A 19,007-nucleotide genomic window follows, 5' to 3' on the forward strand; every position below is an offset into this window, starting at 1 on the left:
AACCCGAGAGTGAGGGAGATGTGACACAGATGTGGGAGATTAGGGGAGGGGGAAGGTGAAGTGAAGGGGTTGGTGCGAGAGGTAGGGAGAGTGGGGGTGAGAGATGGAGAGAAGATTTGAAAAAGATACGGACACAGGAAGAGGTCTGGGCCTCTGTGAGCTAAAGAGGAACCTGACATGTAAAGAAAGGACAACTTGTATTTGATTAACTTACATCACAATTTTGGTGACAAGGGAGGTTGTGTTGGAGAGAATCCAGAGGAGGTTCAGGAAAATGATCCCAGGAATGAAAGGGTTAACATATGAGGAGTGTTTGATGGCTCTGGACCTGTACTCTCTGGCATTTAGAATAATGGGGAACCTCACTGAAACCTATTGAATATTGAAAGTCCTAGACAGAGTGGACGTGATGTTTCCTATAGCGGGAGAGTTTAGGACCAGAGGACACCGCCTCGTAATAGAACAGAGAAGAGGAGGATTTTTTTTTTAGCCAGAGGGTGATGAATCTGTGAAATTCATTGCCACAGACAGCTGGGGAGGGCAAGTCATTGGGTATATTTAAAGCGGAGGTTGATAGGTCCATAATTAGTAATGGCATCATATGTTACCGGGAAAAGGCGGAGAATGGAGTTGAGAGGGATAATAAATCAGCCATGATGGAATGGCGGAGCAGACTCCATGGGCCGAATGGCCCAACTCTGCTCCTGTGTCTTACGGTCTTATCCATATTCGTGGGTTTTGGGTTTCGTAAATAGAGAGTGCAAAAGCTGTGAGATTTTGGGGACGCTGTGGCCAAGCCAGAGGCGGAGGGCTGTGTTCTGGTCATCACACACTGTGAGATGGATGCGACGGTCCCAGGGGAGTGCAGGGCAGATTTACAGGAACTCTCCCGAGAAGAGAGATTTCAGCTCCAGGGTTAGACTGGAGAAGCTGGTTATACTGATCGGAATTTCAGAGAAGATTTGATGCTAGTACCTGACCATAACGGGCTGAAATAAGATCAACAAAGGGCGATTCGCGTCGTTTGACGATGCAAAGGTCGGACTGGAGGGTTTGGGCAGGGGTTCAGCGGTCGTGACCGTGACATGGCCGCTGCGAGGGGCGAGAGAAGTGATTAGATTTGGGCTGGGGGACGAGCGGGGCTGACAGAGAGAGGTCCGGGAATGAATGGCCTCTTTCTGTGCTGCGCAAACTGATGTGAGAGGCAGAGAGCGGGAGCGGGGGACCTATGTAAGACGTCGGACGTCCTGAGTTTGGACATCAATGTTAAACCGTTCAAATCCGCCGCGCCACTGAAACGGTGGCGATGAGGAGTTGGTTTGGAGTGTCGGGACTGTGAGGTGGCGGTGGGCCGGGGGGATCCTGGTAGAAGTGTAATTGGGTCTAGACGCGGAGCTGCCGCTACGTTGACAGGCAGGGAGCGGGCAGGTGCCGGCGCGGAGACTGAGCAGAAGCGCTGGGCTCGGGGTGTGAAACTGGGCGCCGGACTGACCTCTGCTTCTTGTATCTCCCGGGCTGACAGCGGCCCCGCGCACTAACTGGGATCGTTTGACCTCCAGTACGTCAACTTTTACACTTCGTCTCACACCCAACACCTCCCCACCCCCCCCCCACACACACAGATACATACGTACGTACACCACTTCCCCGTTCATTAGTTTTCCTCCAGCATCATGCGTAGATAGAATCCCGAGCAAGAGGCGATGCCTGTTCCCCCAGCATTGCCCTCCTCCCTGTTCTCTTCCCCCAATCCCACCCGCCCCGGTTTCAAAACTCTTTAATCTCCCCATTGAACGCTGCCCGAACACCGAGACGTCTGGGCAGAATTCCAAAGATTCCTGGGAGTGACTCCCCCGGAGCCCGGTCTGATCCCGACTGCCTGCTTGGTTCCACATTAGGACTTGCTATCCGTGTTCCGCCGGTTAAAGGAACTATGCCCGTGGATTCGTTTCCGAATTAAAATAAATGGAATTTCCAATGTTTTAATTGTATTGAAGTTATCAGAAATGTATAATTTATGCCTTATAGTTTCCTGCAATGATTTAGTCAAATTTGCCGATGTTATAGGCAGGATGAATGAATTATATATTATTAATTTGCAGCGAAGGTTTTCATGAGTGTTTCGCTGCCAGCTGGAATTGGTTCCGTTGTTGTGTGTTGTGTGTGTATTTTGCGCTGCCTTTGGGATATTTATTCTTCACGGTTTCATGTCCCAACCCATGCCTGTTCCAGCGCCCTCTTCGCAACCAGTTCAATCTTTAGAATTCAACAAGATTTTTTTAAAATATACATACAATCCTGTTTTACAAAGACTGAGGTCACATGAAGGAGTTTACTGAATTATTCAATGATCTTTATGGCGGTTTTCAACGGGGCAGGGAACTGGGGGCTTCTTCAGCTGAGTGATGCGGCGCCCGCGGCAGACGGAGCGGCCAGTTCACTGACGTCTGGTAGCTCTGAAACGGGGTGGGCACGGGGAGGTGGGGGGGGGGCGGGTGCGACTTGTACATTCCAGCCCGACCAGAGGTTTGACCTGTAGGGTATGATTGGGAACGTACCACCTGATCTCTCCTCAGCGCCGGTCTGTGAGTCAGTATGGGCCATTGGAATGAATAATTCGAGAATCCGAAATCCTTTTGGCATGAATTTCTGGCTTGACTTTATAAGGTTAGGTCCCGCCGTTCAGCTCCTCGCTGCCCTGTTAAACCCCCTCCCCTTCGCTCCTCGGCTCTGTCACTGCGATCCCAGCCAATAAAGAGCAGCCCACCCCCTCCCCACTCGTCCAGGATGCATTCTGTCTCGGAGTTCCTGGCAAACAATGATTGATGTTTCGGTTTCGAAGCCGACTCTGAAACCTCCTGCAAAATAACACCAGCCTCCCGGCTGCCGCTTCGCCCGCTCCGAGGAGCCGCAGAACTGAGGCGAATTTTATTTGTTTGGGAGACCGGGGGAGCCGGGATCGCGCCTGGGAAACGCCACGGTTACCGGGCAACCCCTCTGAGCAGGGATGGATCCATTGGGCGGACCGCATCCGCACTCTCAGCACGAACCCATCAGTTTTGGAATAGACCAGATCTTGAACAATCCGGATCAAGGAAGTTGCATGATTCCGAATTCGCGGCTCCAGGATGTGGACTACGGACTAGGATGTATGGTCAGCGGGAGTTACAACAACGTACCGGTAAACTACGCCAACAACGGCGGCGGCGGCGGCTACAACGGTGCCTGCAGCTTGTCCTCGCTGGCCAGTCCGTACGGCGTCAACCTGGGCATGAACGGCAATGGCTTGAACCCAGCGGGTGTCATCAGGGTGCCTGCCCATCGGCCGGTGACCGCCGGCGTTCACCAGCCCATGAGCACGGGTAGTGCGCCTGGCCCCGCCGCCAACAACTCCCTGGGCAACATGACATTCCCGTGGATGGAGAGTAATAGGAGGTACACGAAGGACAGGTTCACAGGTAAGGGGGAACGGGGACGGTGAGTTAAGGCCACTAAACCCACAACAGCACCATCCCCTTCTATATAATCACTCGCAATTCCAACCCCTTCTCCCTTGCTAGAGTCTGGGAACAATCCTTATTTCCTAACCTTCCTTGTTTGTTTTCTGAAATTATCAACGCGGGCACCGTAGCGGCATTTTCGCCAGGAATCGTCTTTCGGGTATTTTAGCAATGACGCTCAGAATTTATATTAATAGAATCTGATTTCTTTTTAATTAAAAAAAGATAGAACCAACCAATTTAAATTTAAAACTGAAAGGAGTCAGTAAAACCAAGGGACAAAGATGATCTCATAATCTCCACAAACTCCCGCCTTCAAAACATTTAACACAATTAAAGAACTGACTGACCTATATTAAATCAGGTCCGGAGTATCGACCAAACATCCCTCCATAATTCACGAAGACTTTATCTAAAACCCGAACGAATTAGTCCCCTTTGGAGCGACTGTGATTATTTGAAGCCTAGCATTTGTTTGGATTTTCTTTTTACTGATCAAGTTCACTCAGTAAAGATTTGTCCAAAAGCTAGTCCCAGAAATAATCCTTCAGAGAAACTATTTATCTGCAAATATGGAGGTCTGAGAATTTAAAATAATTATTATATTTTGGTAATGAGTTATTACTGTCACATGTAGCTAGACACGGTGAAAAGCTTGAGGGGAAATCGTATTTCAATATAAAATGAATCGATTATCTACAAATTAATGTTAGCTTGTAAAATTCAAATATATCTTATACACGTTTTATTTTATGAAACTATAATATACTTAAATGCTTTCATAAAAATCTTCTTGTTTAATCACACATTAATGCTAAAAGTGTGTGATTTAATCACTGGATTTAAATGTAATAATCTGTCGGGATAAATTGTGTTTTAAAGCTGTTAGTTAGAAATGGCACATAACACTAGTTCTGTGTCGTATGTTTATAAAACGAAACCTGTTTTGAAGGCAATGATTTTATAATTCAGTTTTTTTTCACAATGTGGATTTTGAAAGTGAGGTGATAGCAGTGTGGCCTTTTTGTGAGACTGTACACAGGCCTCTCCGATTCTCCGGCTCGGCCTTTCTCGCGGTGCAACTCGCCGAATTTCTGCCGCTGCATTACCGAGAGAAGGCTGCGGATCCTCGGGCAGTTTCGCCGCTTCTGCTCGAGGATCCCAAGGCATGTTCACCGTCCCCGGGCCGGGCCGGGCTGCCGCGCTGAAATGCGCGAGGCGGGGGAAATATATTTTACTTAAAGACTGTGATATTTCCAAATGGGTTTTAATCGAATATAAAAGGGGCTTCTTCCCCCTTCCTCGCCCACCCGGTCGGAGAGCCCCGGGGTGCAGGGAGCCGGGAGCCGAGGGCCGAGGGTGTACCGGTGCGGCAATAGGCCCAAAGTCTCCGCTTTGTAACTTTGTCTCAAACCTTTTCACTCCAATCCACACTCCCTCTCTTTTCTCTCAATTTCAACTTCACGCCGTTGGTTCTTTACTGACCTGTAATCCCATATGTTTCATCAATTTCCCCACTCTTCTACCAGTTCCCTTCCCGAAACCATTCCCGTTTTCCGGGTACTTAAATCTCTTATACTCTCTTTTGATAGACTGTACCTACACCTACCTACCCCGTACCATTCTCTCCCTATCCCCCAACCCCCACACTTCATCCGTCCATTTTCTCTGCTTCCCCTCTCATTGTATTTCTGTGCCCCCGTCCTTATCTTCCCCCCCATCCCCTTCACACTGACACTGACCCTTGAGTATTTATAGATAGTTTTTAGCCCAACAATTTGACCTTTATTCATATTGAAGGGAGAAGGACGAAGATATCTGCAACCGGGTTGGTCTGTGAAATCATTGCTCCGCGATTTAAGTTTCTTTTAAAGCGAAATATGGTGACTCACTGCCCCGCAGGACCGAGTGGCCGTGCGCCCCAGGCGCCCGGGATTCGCGTCTATGTCCGGGCTCCGAGATTCTCCTCATCACCCGCCCGTCCTCTTTTTTCAGTGGCTCTCTCGCCATTCACCGTGACCCGGAGGATAGGGCACCCGTACCAAAACCGCACTCCGCCGAAGAAAAAGAAACCGCGGACCTCGTTCACGCGCCTCCAGATCTGCGAGCTGGAAAAGCGCTTTCACCGCCAGAAGTACCTGGCGTCGGCCGAGAGGGCAGCGCTGGCCAAGGCCCTGAAAATGACCGACGCTCAAGTGAAAACCTGGTTTCAGAACAGGCGGACCAAGTGGAGGTAAGGGCCGGGCTGGGACGAAACACAGGCCAAATCCCTGGGCTGAGAACTGCAGCCTTCCTTCTCCGTCTCGCCAATCCCCCGCCGGCCTCTTCCCCTCCTCAGCCGTCACAGTAGCAAACGCGCGGACTAAGTGACTGATGGAAGTGAGGGAGGGTTAGTCTGTATTTTGTCACAAAGGTTCTTAAAAAATCAGCGTCTAAATGGGGTTGCGGGAGCCGGCAACTATGGAGGGCGAATGAACAGAATGGTGGACTCAGAGTAGTATCACTGCCGAACTCCTTTCTATAGAAGCTGAAAAAGTTGTGTCAAACTTTCAGAACTTAGTTGAGCAATAGGGAACATTTTACACTGTCCTACACACACTGGGATTAAGAGCAAGAGGAGGCCGCTCGGCCCTTCAAGGCTGATCTGCCATTTCATGGATCCATGGTCCGAATGGGACTCCACTGTCTCATCTGTCCGAGAAACTCTTTCTCCCTTGCCTACCACCCCCAGCCTTGGAAAGATGTGAGGTTTTTACTTCGATCGTCCTTTGAGGAAGACTCACTGTCTTCTGGGCCGGGATGGGGAGTGGGGAGCTGATAGATCGTCCAACCCCTGTTTAAATGGACGATAAACACAAGAGATCCTGCATAAACTGGAAAACTAGAGCAACACACGCACAAAAATGCTGGAGGAACTCAGCAGGTCAGTTAGTATCTATGGAAAAGAGTAAACAATCGACGTTTTGGGTCGAGTGCTGATGAAAGATCTCGGCCCGAAACGTCGACTGTTTATTCATTTCTGTGGAAGTTGCCTGGATGATAAGTTATACGTACTTAAATTTTAGCATGGATAGGAACCGGGTATACGGAGCTGAAACTGGCTATCTTTTATCAAGTGAAAAGATTTGGTAAAAAGCGTAAACATAAATTGGCCACAAATAAATCGGACGGACATTCAGGAAAAGCCTATTCATGCTGCGAGCGGGGCCAACGCGGAACTGGCTCTGACGGAGAAGGGAGGTGAGGATTAAAGGAAAGCAGGATAAACCCAGGAACGGAGGAGAAATTAAAAGTGGCCGGAGAAAGGAAGGGTGGCGTGGGGTTAAACCCCTACAGGGGCGGCTGATGGGAATCACCGGTCCCCGTTCATTCCCGGTAATAGCACTTTATCTCATGTGCACGTTTGAGTATAGTAACCAAGATCAAGTACGTGCGGGCCGGTGAAACCTTCCGTCCGCTAGTTTCCTGCCACCCTCATCGGGCCTTAAATGAAACTGGCTGACCTACACAATTTTTCGTTTATTTATAAATTATTTCGATCGTAATTGACTTGGGTGATTACTGCCGGTGGAAATGGGCGTTTCTTATTCAAACCAGGCAAAACTTAATACTGAAAAAGAAAATTTAAAGATGTTGAAAACGCGAAAGAGTTTCAGAAGGGAATTGTCCTCAGCGGTTTTTACCTCCTCCGCTATCGAACAACCTTTCCCTGCCTTACTCGGTGAAAGACAGTGATCGGTGTTGAATTCTGCTCTGGTAAAACAAAGAGAAACTCCGTTAGATTCCCTGTGAATAAACACTGGCCGGCTTCTCGATTCCGGGACGAACTGGGCCGGCCTGACCCGATTCTTGCCCGCACTTCTGTACAGAGATCGGGGGAAGCGAGAGATGCGTCCCGTGTCCTCGGCCCCCGCCTCTGGACCCGCAGGCCTTGTGCTAAGATCGGATTCCAGCGAGCGCGCAGGAGATTTCTCGGTAAACGGGAAACGGGTGGGCTGAAGCCCCACGGCCAGGAAGAAAAGAGTGGGAGGGGGCGAGTGAAGGGGGTGAATGGAGGAAGGCGGACGAAGGAAGGGAAGGCGAGGGGGAGAAAGAGGCCGAGGGAGCGTAGGTGTTCCTAATATTGAGTTGGTTTCCTGGGTGAGGGTCCTGGGACACAAAGTTACGGAAGTGGAGATGTGCGTGACGTGTATAAACTGCAGGAAAGTTTTCAGATATCAGCAAACAGATTTGACAAAAGAAAGAAACGTATCGCCGTAACCCCTTTTGCCCGTCCCAAACCCACCTCCCTTACTCTTAGACCTGCTACCATCTCCCCCTCCCCCCTCCCCCCTCCCCCCACGACTGGACTGAGTTCCATCTTCCCCCTGCTCCGTCCTAGACAAATCCGTTCGTCCTGTACTGGTTATCAATTCCCGCCAAATGGAAGCATCTCCCCTAATCCATTCACCGTGGTATAATTCTTAAAACACCTGTCCCCCGAAGAGGTCCCGGCCCGTCCCGGCTCCAGGAGATCTTTATATACCTACCATGAGCCCGCCACTGTATGGACACCAGGATTGCACCGTTTCCCAGTGCGGTCCCCCCCCCCCGCAAATGCTGGACCCCGGAATCAATACAGAAAATGCTGGGGATGCTCAGTGGGTCTGGCCCGATGAAACGTGGAGACCGCTTCTCTCTTCGCGGATCTTTCCAATTCACTAGGCATTTCCAGCGTTGGTTCAGGTGGAAATTGTTTCATGCTGTTAGCGATGTTCGTTCCCGCATCCTCGTCTCTCCGCCCCATTCCCACTCGGATCTTCAGTGCCCGTCGCCTCGGTGGTCAGTCCTGAAGTTAATTAGTCCGCCCCCACCGCCAATGCCCGTACAATCGCTTCCTCTTGGGACACATCGGCGGAAATTTCATTCCTCCAGCCCTGCGTTCAGACATTGGTAGCCGGACCACTGGGATTTGGTGCACGTTCCTCTCCCACCCACCCCACCCCACTACCCCGGCTGCCGCCGGTTGTCCCGGGTTCACGGCCTGGACAGTGACTGCTCCCCCGACTGTCAGGTGATTGAGAGAAAGGTCCAGGGTCCGCAGAAAAAATATTAAATACTCCTCCTTCCTTGCGGATTTCGTTCTCCCAATTTATCCCCACCCAAACCGCTCGCACCCTCACCTTCTCCCTCCTTCCCACACCCTCTGTCACCCCACTTTCTACCACTCACCCCATTTCTCACTCTCCCCCTCATTCTCTCTCTCTCCCTCCCTCTCTCTATCTCTCCTTTCTCCATTTTCTCGCACTAACGTACACAACCTGTCCCAGTTTTTGAACTGAAAAAAACTGGGTGATAAACAGAGCAGCGTCAGGACGAGCCTATGTGGGAAATGATGAGGCGAATTTGAGATGACCAATTTCCAGAAACAATTCTCCCCGCTAGCCGCTCCCGGTTCCCTTCTCTCCCCTTCAAAACTCTGTCCCTGTCTTAGTTCACATTTTCTTGATATTATCTCATCTTTTCCCTTTCTGCTTCTCGCTCCTTTTAGGTTTCAATTTTCCCCTCCATCCTATTTCTTTCCCCAATCTTTCCCTGCCCCGCCACTCCCTCTACCCTTCTCCCTCTCTCCCGACCCCCCACCTCCCGCTGCCGCCCCGTTTCTGAGGCCTAGCTTCGCGGCACCTGCGTGTCCGGTTAAAGGGCAATTGTTTGGTTGGATCACAGGAAGCAGGTCAGGCCAGGGTGTAAATTCTCACCGCGCATTCATAGCTGGGATTCCGGGTGAGGACGGTGCCTACCTTCGGCGGGCAGACAGCCTCGTCACACCAGGACCGCAGTCCGAAATCCAAAACGCATTTGCAGGGTTTGCATGTGAACACCAGATGCGAACAGTCAATAAAAAGGAGAGCTGACATTTAACATGGAAAGTCTTCCGTGAAAGCGAGGGATAGGTTGGTGGTGGGGTGAGGGGGGGGGAGATGCGGTTGGGAACCCCGATAAACGGCAGCAAGATGGCAGGAATGGAGAGGTCAGGTTGGAAAGTGTGGGTCTGGACGGTGGTTAGGATCGAAGTGACACCAGCGAGGGCAGGTAGCAGAGCTTTGTCCTTAAAACAAACACTTGGGGTTGATTATAGGGAGATTGGACCGAAAAGGGAGACAGGTTTGCTCCTCATTTGATCAGAGCGTTGTTAGACAGCAGAGAGCGCGCACCCTGGTTGTCCTGTTACGGAAAGGTGTCTGTGGCGAGAATGCAGAGGAGGCTTGCAAGGAATGCGCAAGAAATTCAGAGAGTTTGACACCAGGGAAAGCCGGAAGCGACGGGCAGACCTTTCACTTGAGAGAAGAAGGGAGACTCCGCGTACATCTGTGAACTGCTGGAAGGTTCTGGCGGGGCAGAGAGTCTGCCTCCGCTGGCGGGACGGGGGAAACAGAGACCGTCGGTGTCAGCGGGGGAAATCCACAGGAACCCCTTTCCCTCGAGGGCGGTGGGAATGTGGAGCTCACTTCCAAATGGAGGGGTAGCGGTGGGGAGTGTCCATGAACGTTTAACGGGAAGGGAGCGAGCAGAGGAAAGAACGGAGTCGCAGAATACTGCAGAACAGAAACGGATCCTTCGGCCCATCTAATCCGTGCTGAACTATTATTCTGCCTAGTCCCGTTGACCCACTCCTGGACCATGATTCTACATAACACTCCCATCCACCTACCTATGTAAACTTCTCTTAAATGTTGAAATCGAACCCTCATCCAGCATTTCTACTTGTTCACACGGAGAATGGGGGAAATGGGGGGAGGGGCAGGGTGCATGCGGAGCATCCGAGTGGAAAATAAACACTAGCAGGGACTGGTTCGGCAGAATCGCTTATTTCGGTACCGTCCACCCGTGATACCTCGTATAACGTGAGCTAACAATCCCGTGTAATATGTGCTATCCGCCTAAATAATCCGGCGCGATGCAGATTTTACGGTGTTTAGCTGAATGATTCCCGAGATGGGGCTCCTCAGTTTTGAGGAAGTTTGCATATATTCCCCTTGAAGCAAGGATTGTACAGGGAGTGTCGTTAGGGTATCAGGGGACTGTAGTTAGGGATCTAGGAATGTTAGAGGAACTGGGAATATCGTTAGGGCATCAGGGGACTGCAGTTAGGGATCTGGGAATGTTAGAGGAACAGGGAATGTCGTTAGGGTATCAGGGGACTGCAGTTAGGGATCTGGGAATGTTAGAGGAACTGGGAATGTCGTTAGGGAATCCGGAAATGTTGTTAGGGGAACATGGGATGTTGTTAGAGAACAACGAGTGTCGTTGGTGAAACAAGGAATGTCATTAGGGGACAGGGAATGTCGTTAGGGAATCTGGGAATGTTAGGGGGATAGGGGATGTCGTTAGGCAACAGGGAATGTCGTTAGACGAAGAGGGAAGGTCGTTAGTGGATCAGGAAGTGTCGTTCGGGGATCTGAGCGAGGGGCTTCGAGTCACGAGGAGTTTAGACAGAGCTACAGACACAAAATGCTGGAGAAACACAGCAGGCCAGGCAGCATCTATGGGAAAAAAGCCCGAAACGTCGACTGTACTTTTTTTTTCTATGGTACCTGCCTGGCCTGCTGAGTTTCTCCAGCATGCTGTGTGTGTTGCTCAGATTTCCAGCATCTGCAGATTTTCTCTTGTTGGTGTAGACAGAGCTGCCAATTCAGAAGGTTCAGAAGCAGTCGGCATGGTATAAAGGTGCCACAACCAAATGTGGCGGGAGCATTTCGTTTTAACACAACGAATGTTTCAAGCCTAGGACCTCCTGCCACAGTTGGAAGGGGCTGGTATGCTTTTTATACGGTTTAAATTAGACTTGAATGAATATCTTCATATTGTCATAGAGTAATACAGCACGGAAACAGGCCGTTCGGCCCATTTGGTCCATGCCAGCCACAGCATCCTTCTTGCTAGGACCAGTTACCCACATTCGCCCCATAACCCTCTAAGTCCTTTTCCTCTAACTACCTATGTAAATGCTTACGATTTAAATTGTAGCCTTAAATGTTACGATTTATCCATCTCGACCACCTCCTCTGGCAGCTCGTTACCCTCTGGAAGGGGAAATGCGTGGCTCTGGGGAGAGGGGCGTAGCACACGAACGCGGAGTCACTGGGGTTTTAACAACGCTGGGGTCTCTTCAGCCGATCACATTCAAACAGCATCCGGCCACGCACCTGTGGGGCAGTGACCTGCAGATCCACATTTCGGGGACAAAGGACCCGAGTGGACGTTCTAGATGAATGTCCGCCCCGCTGCTGTAATCGTTCTATGATCCTGATGGGGTGATTGCATATGAGACAGCCCGGAATCCAGAGGAGCGTGGAATTGGATTCAGACTTCTCCTATCAGATCCCTTCTTCTTCAGCATTTTACCTCGTCCACCTATCACCACCCAGCTTCTTACTTCATCCCCCTCCCACCCCATCCACCTTCTCCCCCAACTGGTCTCACCTATCACCTACCATCTATCCCCCTTCCCTCACTTTCCTATTCTGGCCTATCCCCCCTTCTTTTCCAGTTCCGAAATAGGGTCTGCACACAAAACCTCGACTGTTTACTCCTCTCCATAGATGCTGCCCGACCCGCTGAGTTTCTTCCGAATTTTGTGTGTGTCCTCCTCTGCAGCATCTATTCTTTCATGTTTCACATCCGAGATTTGGAACGAAAGTGTAGGAGTAGTGAGCGCTGGCCCGTGATCCATCAACCCCGCTGGGTGCCGGAGCGTCCAGCGGAAGGAAGGATAAGCCAGCGTCCTTACAGATGAGCAACATACAATCTGCTGGAGAAACCCAGCGAATCGAGCAGCGTATGAGGGAGGAAAAGAGTTTCGATTTGAACTCCTGCATCAGGACCCGAAACGTCGACAATTTCTTTCTTCCCGCGGAATTCATCTAGCAGATTTTTTTTTAGTTGATTCTCAAGAGATTGTGCAGATTGTCGCTCAGGGTTCTAGTAGCGGCAGTTTCTGGTGAGTCTCTTAAACAGAATTAGAATCAGGTTTAATATCACCGGCGTAGGTCACGAAATGTGTTGCTCTGCCGCAGCAGTATTGCAACACATAAAAAGCTATAAATTGCAATCATCTATATATATATATTTAATTAGTGCAAAAGAGAGAAAAAGAAAAAAACGGTGAGGTAGTATACGCGAGTTAATTGTCCATTCAGAAATCTGGTGGCGGTTTACTGATGAAGCTGATGAAATCTGATGAAGCTGTTCCTAAATCGTTGAGTGTGTGTATTCAGATTCCCTGTTCTTCCTCCTGGATGGTAGCAATGAGCAAAAATGAGAAAAGGTCATAGGGCGGCCTTTTCGAGGCGTCGCCTTTTGAAGCTGTGATCGATGCTGGGGAGATTAGTGCCAGTGCTGGAGCTGGCTGTCTACTCCCGCAAACACGAGGAAATCTGCAGATGCTGGAAGTTCAAACAACACACACACAAATTGCTGGTGAACGCAGCAGGCCAGGCAGCATCTCTAGGAAGAGGTACAGTCGACGTTTCGGGCCGAGACCCTTCGTCAGGACTAACTGAAAGAAGAGATAGTAAGAGATTTGAAAGTGGGAGGGGGAGGGAGAGATCCGAAATCAACTTTCCAGCTCGAAGCTCCATCCCTCCCCCTCCTGTCTTCTCCTATCATTTCGGATCTCCCCCTCCCCCTCCCACTTTCAAATTTCTTACTAGCTCTTCTTTCAGTTAGTCCTGACGAAGGGTCTCGGCCCGAAACGTCGACTGTACCTCTTCCTAGAGATGCTGCCTGGCCTGCTGCGTTCACCAACAATTTTTGTATGTGTGGTTGTTTACTCCGTTGGTTTTTAATTTATTTGTCCTGATCCGGCCATTAACAGGACGTATCCGATGCATTTGGCCTCATAATCAGGGCAGACGTGACGGGCCGAAGAGCCTCCTCCTGGGCTCTGCTGCTGATTGGCCTATCTGATTTCAGATTATTAACTGATTTACATTCCCTGATTGGGGTTGAAATTTCGTGCACCATTGCCGGTACTGCTGGCCGCGAGTGTTTCTGCCCCCCCCCCCCCATACACCGAGTGTGCGATTGAGGATTGCTCGGTATCTCTGTAGTGCAGTTTTCTAACGGGGAGGATCTGTGACCCATGGTGGGTGGCAAAGACTGTGGTTGACAGTATAAATTTGGAAAAAAAGTCTCACAGAAATGAAAGCAGCGCGTTTGTGCCAAAGGGTGACTATTGGTTGGATATTGCAAAAGAATATAAAACGTGCTTCCTCTGATTGATGGCTGTGACCTGGGGCTCTTTCTTTGATTGGCGGAATAGTAGCAGGAGGTGGGGATTAGGTGGGACTGTCTCCTTTCATTGGCGTCCTGTTCTGGAAACTCCCTATTAACCAAATCGACTAATAAGTCGAAGCATAAAGTTGGACACCGGCGATTGTGGGAGGGGGTGGGGCGGTCTCTAAATGTGAACGGGAAGATTAAATAAATAAACAACCCTTGGTGAACAGGAGATCGCTGCGCCGATGCTGAGAAAGAGGGCGTTTTCTGTCCAGTGACGTGGGCGTGAAGAGCGTCGGTGAAAATTCCTAATGCAGACCAGAAAGTGAGGCGGCCGTGGCTACTTGTGAGAGGGAACGCTGACCGCGAGAGTTTCTGCCCCTCTGGGTATCGGGGCCACCTCCCAGCACGACGTCTCAGTTCACTCGTGTGAAAGGCCCCTCCGTCCCCATCCCCGGAGTCATCTGTTCAAGCAGTTCAGAGCGTTTTACTGAAGTTGGTGCGCCGAGACACACGGGGGCAGTGAAATTCCTTGCTCCTGTAAATCGTGTGCACGGTAATAATAGACACAAGAGTAAAGACCGCGACAGCGTATGAACAGCAGAACAGTGCAAAGATTGTAAAGCCGTTTAAAATGGTGCAAAATACCGAAAGAGGGATAGAGAACGTGACAGCATTACCGGGAAGGGGATGTGAAAGATGCGAAGTTTCGCAGTCAATTCCTTTCTCCTTCCCCCACCCCTGACGCTGCTCGACCCGCTGTGTTCCTCCAGCCGGTAGTTGGTTGCGCCAGGTTCCACCATGCGCCGTCTCTGCTGCCTCTTTGTGAAACGGAGCATTGCCTCGGGGGTCTGGTAGGAGTGGGGAAAAGCCGCTCTTTGAGGAAAGACCTGGGCACAGTCTCAGAATAAAGGGGTGAGGAGAAACGAGGAGGAATTTCTTTATCGGATAGGGTATTTTAAGAGACTCTTACAGAGGTACATGGAGCTTAGAAAAATAGAGGGCTAAGCCGTAGGGTAATTATAGGCAGTTTCTAGAGTAGATTACATGGTCAACACAACATTATGGGCCGAAGGGCCTGTAATGTGCTGTAGATTTCCATGTTCTATATCCGGAGGGTGCTGAATCTGTAAAATTTGTTGGCACAGTCGGCCACAGCGGGCCGAGTCATCGCGTGTATTTTAGACGGAGATTCGTGTGTTCTTTATTGGTACGAGGGTTAAGGGTTACGAGAAAGTGGGAGAAAGGGATTGAAAAAAAAATCGGCCGCGATTGAAGAGCGGAACAGACTCATGGGCTGAATGGCCTAACTCTCTTCTTATAGCTTAACGATAACGCCGTTCATTCAGTGCCAGTCAACGAATGTCGGAGTGGTATACGAATATGTACTTTGACAATACATTTATTTTGAACTTTGAATAGTTATTGCCCACTCCAGTCCTTGTGGGGAAGGTTTGTCGGGGGTAGAGACCTAGTCCCACCCTCCCCTCACCCTTCTCCCTCCCCCCCCCACCCCGACTCCCCACACCAAGGCCGGCGTCAGGGCAGGTTGATTGACAGAGTCTCTGTCTCTTTCTGTTTCGGTTGCTGGTTGCTCCTGGGCGAAGGCGGCAGACGGCGGAGGAGAGAGAAGCAGAGCGGCAGCAGGCGAACCGCATCCTGATGCAGCTCCAGCAAGAGGCCTTTCAGAAGTCGCTGAGCCAGCCCATCCAACCCGACCCCATCTGCCTGCACAACGCCTCCCTGTTCGCGCTGCAGAACCTGACGCCCTGGTCGGACGACAACAGTAAGATCGCCTCCGTCACCTCTGTGGCCGCATCCTGCGAATAGTCTCCTGCAGCCCTCCTCCCCCGGGCTCCTGTTCCTCGCTTCGGTCCGAGACACCGGGACTTGCCGGCACCGGAAGCCGGACTCCCGGAGCAGATCAGAGAGCCGAGGGCGAGGTCAGGTAACTGGGACCTTGTGTGAAACAGCACGGGCCCCGGGCAACCGGCAGAGCAAACGGATTGTCTACAGGCACGAATCGCCAGCGAAGAGAACCTCGGAGGCAGAGGGAGCCAGCGGTACAGATGCAAAGAGAGAGACAAGGACTCTGCACACACAGCTCTCGGTGTCAGCCAGCCCTCTGTCGCATTGCAGACCGTCCTCCACCCCAGACCCCCAAATGGCCCAGCAGCTGCAGTACGGCCGGTTCCGATGTGTCTGAGAAGACTGGGGGTCCGGGAAGTACAAACCTGGGCTGGGCGACTCACCAACCTTCAATGAAGCAACTGGTCTTAGTGTCAGAGTTCCCCTTCACAGTGACCGCCCACATTCACAGTGAACCCCCCCCCCCCAATCCACAGTACATTGAACACCCTCTCACAGTGACCCCTCCCCTTCACAGTTACTCAACCCTTTATAGTGACAGTCCCTTCACAGTGCCCCCTCTCGCAATGATATACCCCTCCTTTCACAGTGACGCACCCCCCTTCACGTTGTCCCCCTCCCGTCACAATGACCAACCTCCATTCATAGCGGCCCCAGTCCCCAGTGCTCCCCCCATAGTAATCTCGCCAACACCACACTCTGATGCCCAAATTAAATTGTTTCAAGCTGTTAATTTGTTACAGGATATTTTGAGACAAAATATATAGAAAAACGCTGGAAAGACTTGATTAGTTCGGGTTGTGTCGGCGGAGAGGGAAGCAGTTCACGTTTCAGGTCAGAAACATTTCATTGCACTTCAAAGGTGAGCTCTGTCTCTCTCTCTCTCCACAGACGCTGCCCAACCTGCCGAGTATTCCCGGCAATTGCTGGTTCTGCCGCAGGTTTCAAGCAGTTTTTCTCTGGAGGTTCCGGCTGCTGTTTCGGGATGGGAGGTGAACTCGCCTCTCCGCCAGCGACTCCTGGTGCCCGGGAGCGGCAGTGCAACGCCCTTGGAGGCGAGGGTGATGTGGTTGCCACACCACGCCTGGCCGCCTTACCCGCGAATGACGGAGGAGGAGGTTCCTCCTCATCTAAGACATAGTGAGGGAGAGCGACTGACAGTTTACACAAGTTCTCATAATGATGACAAACCGTGCCCGCTCTCTGCCAATGGCAAGTTAGTTAAAAAATCCAGTTAGTAAGAGGTCCCAGTTCACACTTTAAACGCTAACACACTGAACTTATCCCTGGGCTGCGGCGAAGGGGCTAATTCTGTAAGATATAGTGAGTACACTCTAAAATTATATCTGAAAGCGCGCCTACACATACACCCCACACACAAACAGTATATAAAACATATAAATGTATAAAATGGTAAAATAGTGATGAAAGTATTTTGTTTTCTGAAGGTCAATTTTAACTTTAATCGTGTGTGACAGAAATCTTAGAATAAAGTTCCAGAAGCCACGATGATTTCAGCACACTAACCCGCCTTTAGCTGGGATAAAACTTGCAAGAAGGTTATGCACTTATGATAAATATTTTCAGTAATCACCTTTCTACATTTGTTGTGTAAATTATGTCTAAAATGAGGAAAGAGAAGCCGTTTCTACACGATGGCTTTGTGTATTTGAAGAATCTCGGGTTTATTTTTGTATGAATGTTGCTTCCAAGAACAGAAACGTCACGGTGAAACTTTTCCCGTTTTACGAGTGGACTGCTCGAGAAGAGAGCAAAATGCTCTCTGGAGAGGGGGAGAATATCCTGCATTTCTATAGCGCCAGTCCCCTGCATCTGGCGCCCAAAGGTCTGTCCGCCAGGTAGTTTTGAAATGAGATGGAAAGCTTTGGGGTGGCGCACATCGTCATGCAGTCGGAGGAGGTCAGTAATCACCGGCAAACGTCTCCGGGTCCCTCCCCTCGGCCCCCGCCCCAGAGGTGACACTGGGAGGCCGATGATGTAACCCCTTTTCCCCATCCTACTTGCTCGGATCCTGAAGGTCGTTCCAGAACCACCTCCCCTCCCTACTCCTGCTTTATCTGCAGGGAAATAGTCATAAAGTCAGGCAGCAATACAGCACGGACACAGGCCACCCGGCCCTACCAGTCCATGCCGACCTGGGTGCCCACACAGCCAGTCCCAATTTCCTGTTTTGGGCGCATATTCCTCCAAGCCCCGCCTCTCTGTATGTACCTGCCTCGGCCACCTCCTCGGGCAGCTCGTTCCATATACTCACCGCCTTCTGCGTGAAAATGTTACCCCTCAGGTCGCTTTTATATGCTTACCCTCTCATCCTAAATCTATGCCCTCTAGTTTTGGACTGCCCGTCCCTGGGGAAAGACTGTTACTGTACACCCTGTCGATGTTTCTCGTGATTTTACAACTTTCGATGTGATCGCCCTTCTTTCTGCTTCTTCCGTAGGAATAAAGCCCATTCTGGCCAGCCTTTCCTTCTAACTCTAGTCGCCTAGTCCTGGCAATATCATTGCAGATCTTCTCTGCAGTCCTTACAGTTCAGCCGTGTCTTTCCCGCAACAGTGTGGCCAAAACCCTCCACAGCACTTCCAGTGCGGCCCCAACGAGGACGCAAACTTTAGATGTGACGCATAGGCAGATCATACACGCCCAAGTTAGGACCCTCCGAACGGCGCTCACTTTGTCCGCCGGGAAGCTGGCGCTCTATCGCCGTCCACCCCCGGGGACCCTGCGTGATGGAACCGTGATTCCCGAAGGATACGGGACCCCGGTGTGGTGGGATTTAAATCTGCGGCCTGCCCCGATGGTACTTCCATCTCTGACCCAGCGTTTTCGTGATATCGCTGTTTTGTGGTCGGGTCACGGGAGCTGTGCGTGTGATGTTCCAACCGCTAACTTGTAAACAGTGTAAATAAAACAGAAGTTCTTTTTCTTTGTCCGTGTTGTTGTTTCTAAGCGAGTTCCGCCGGGACTGAATCTCCCTCCGGTGCGGTGTCGGGAAAATGGGGAGGGGGCTGCGGGGAACATAAAATATTACAGACCCTTCGGTTTACCCTGTTGTGCCGACCTTTTAAACCGCTGTAAGACAAATCTAACCCTTCCCTCCCACACAGTCCTCCAATTTTCTGTCATCCATGTTCCTATCTAAGCACCTCCAATGAATCGTTCTACACACCCACCACTCTCTGTGTGAAAAATAACTTGCTTCTGACATCGCACCTGTACTTTCCTCCGATCACATTAAAGTGATGCCTCCTCCTATTGGCCATTTCCACCCTGGGAACAAGTGTCTGGCTGTCCACCGAGCTCTGTCCCTTTTTCACCGTCTATACCACCTCTCATCCTAAAATCTCCAGCTCAAAG

At 50.7% G+C, this 19,007-nt stretch overlaps 1 protein-coding gene across 3 annotated transcripts; it reads left to right on the plus strand.

Moving 5' to 3' along the window:
* Positions 1–2,625: 2,625 nt before the first annotated feature.
* On the plus strand, positions 2,626–18,561 carry tlx1 (T cell leukemia homeobox 1). 3 transcript variants are annotated; one of them, XM_063071135.1, is made up of 3 exons: positions 2,627–3,458; positions 5,496–5,733; positions 16,521–18,561. In XM_063071135.1, exons 1-3 carry the CDS (start codon positions 3,008–3,010, stop codon positions 16,768–16,770), a joined length of 939 nt encoding a protein of 312 aa, XP_062927205.1. In that variant the 5' UTR covers positions 2,627–3,007; the 3' UTR covers positions 16,771–18,561. The 3 variants fall into 3 exon arrangements, with proteins under 3 accessions (XP_062927207.1, XP_062927205.1, XP_062927206.1); XM_063071136.1 differs by having other exon boundaries at positions 2,633–3,458; positions 15,368–16,662; XM_063071137.1 differs by lacking the exon at positions 5,496–5,733 and having other exon boundaries at positions 2,626–3,458.
* The last annotated feature ends 446 nt before the right edge of the window (positions 18,562–19,007 follow it).

The sequence above is a fragment of the Mobula hypostoma genome, chromosome 19, assembly GCF_963921235.1.
Source record: "Mobula hypostoma chromosome 19, sMobHyp1.1, whole genome shotgun sequence".
In the NCBI taxonomy this organism is placed as follows: domain Eukaryota; kingdom Metazoa; phylum Chordata; class Chondrichthyes; order Myliobatiformes; family Myliobatidae; genus Mobula; species Mobula hypostoma.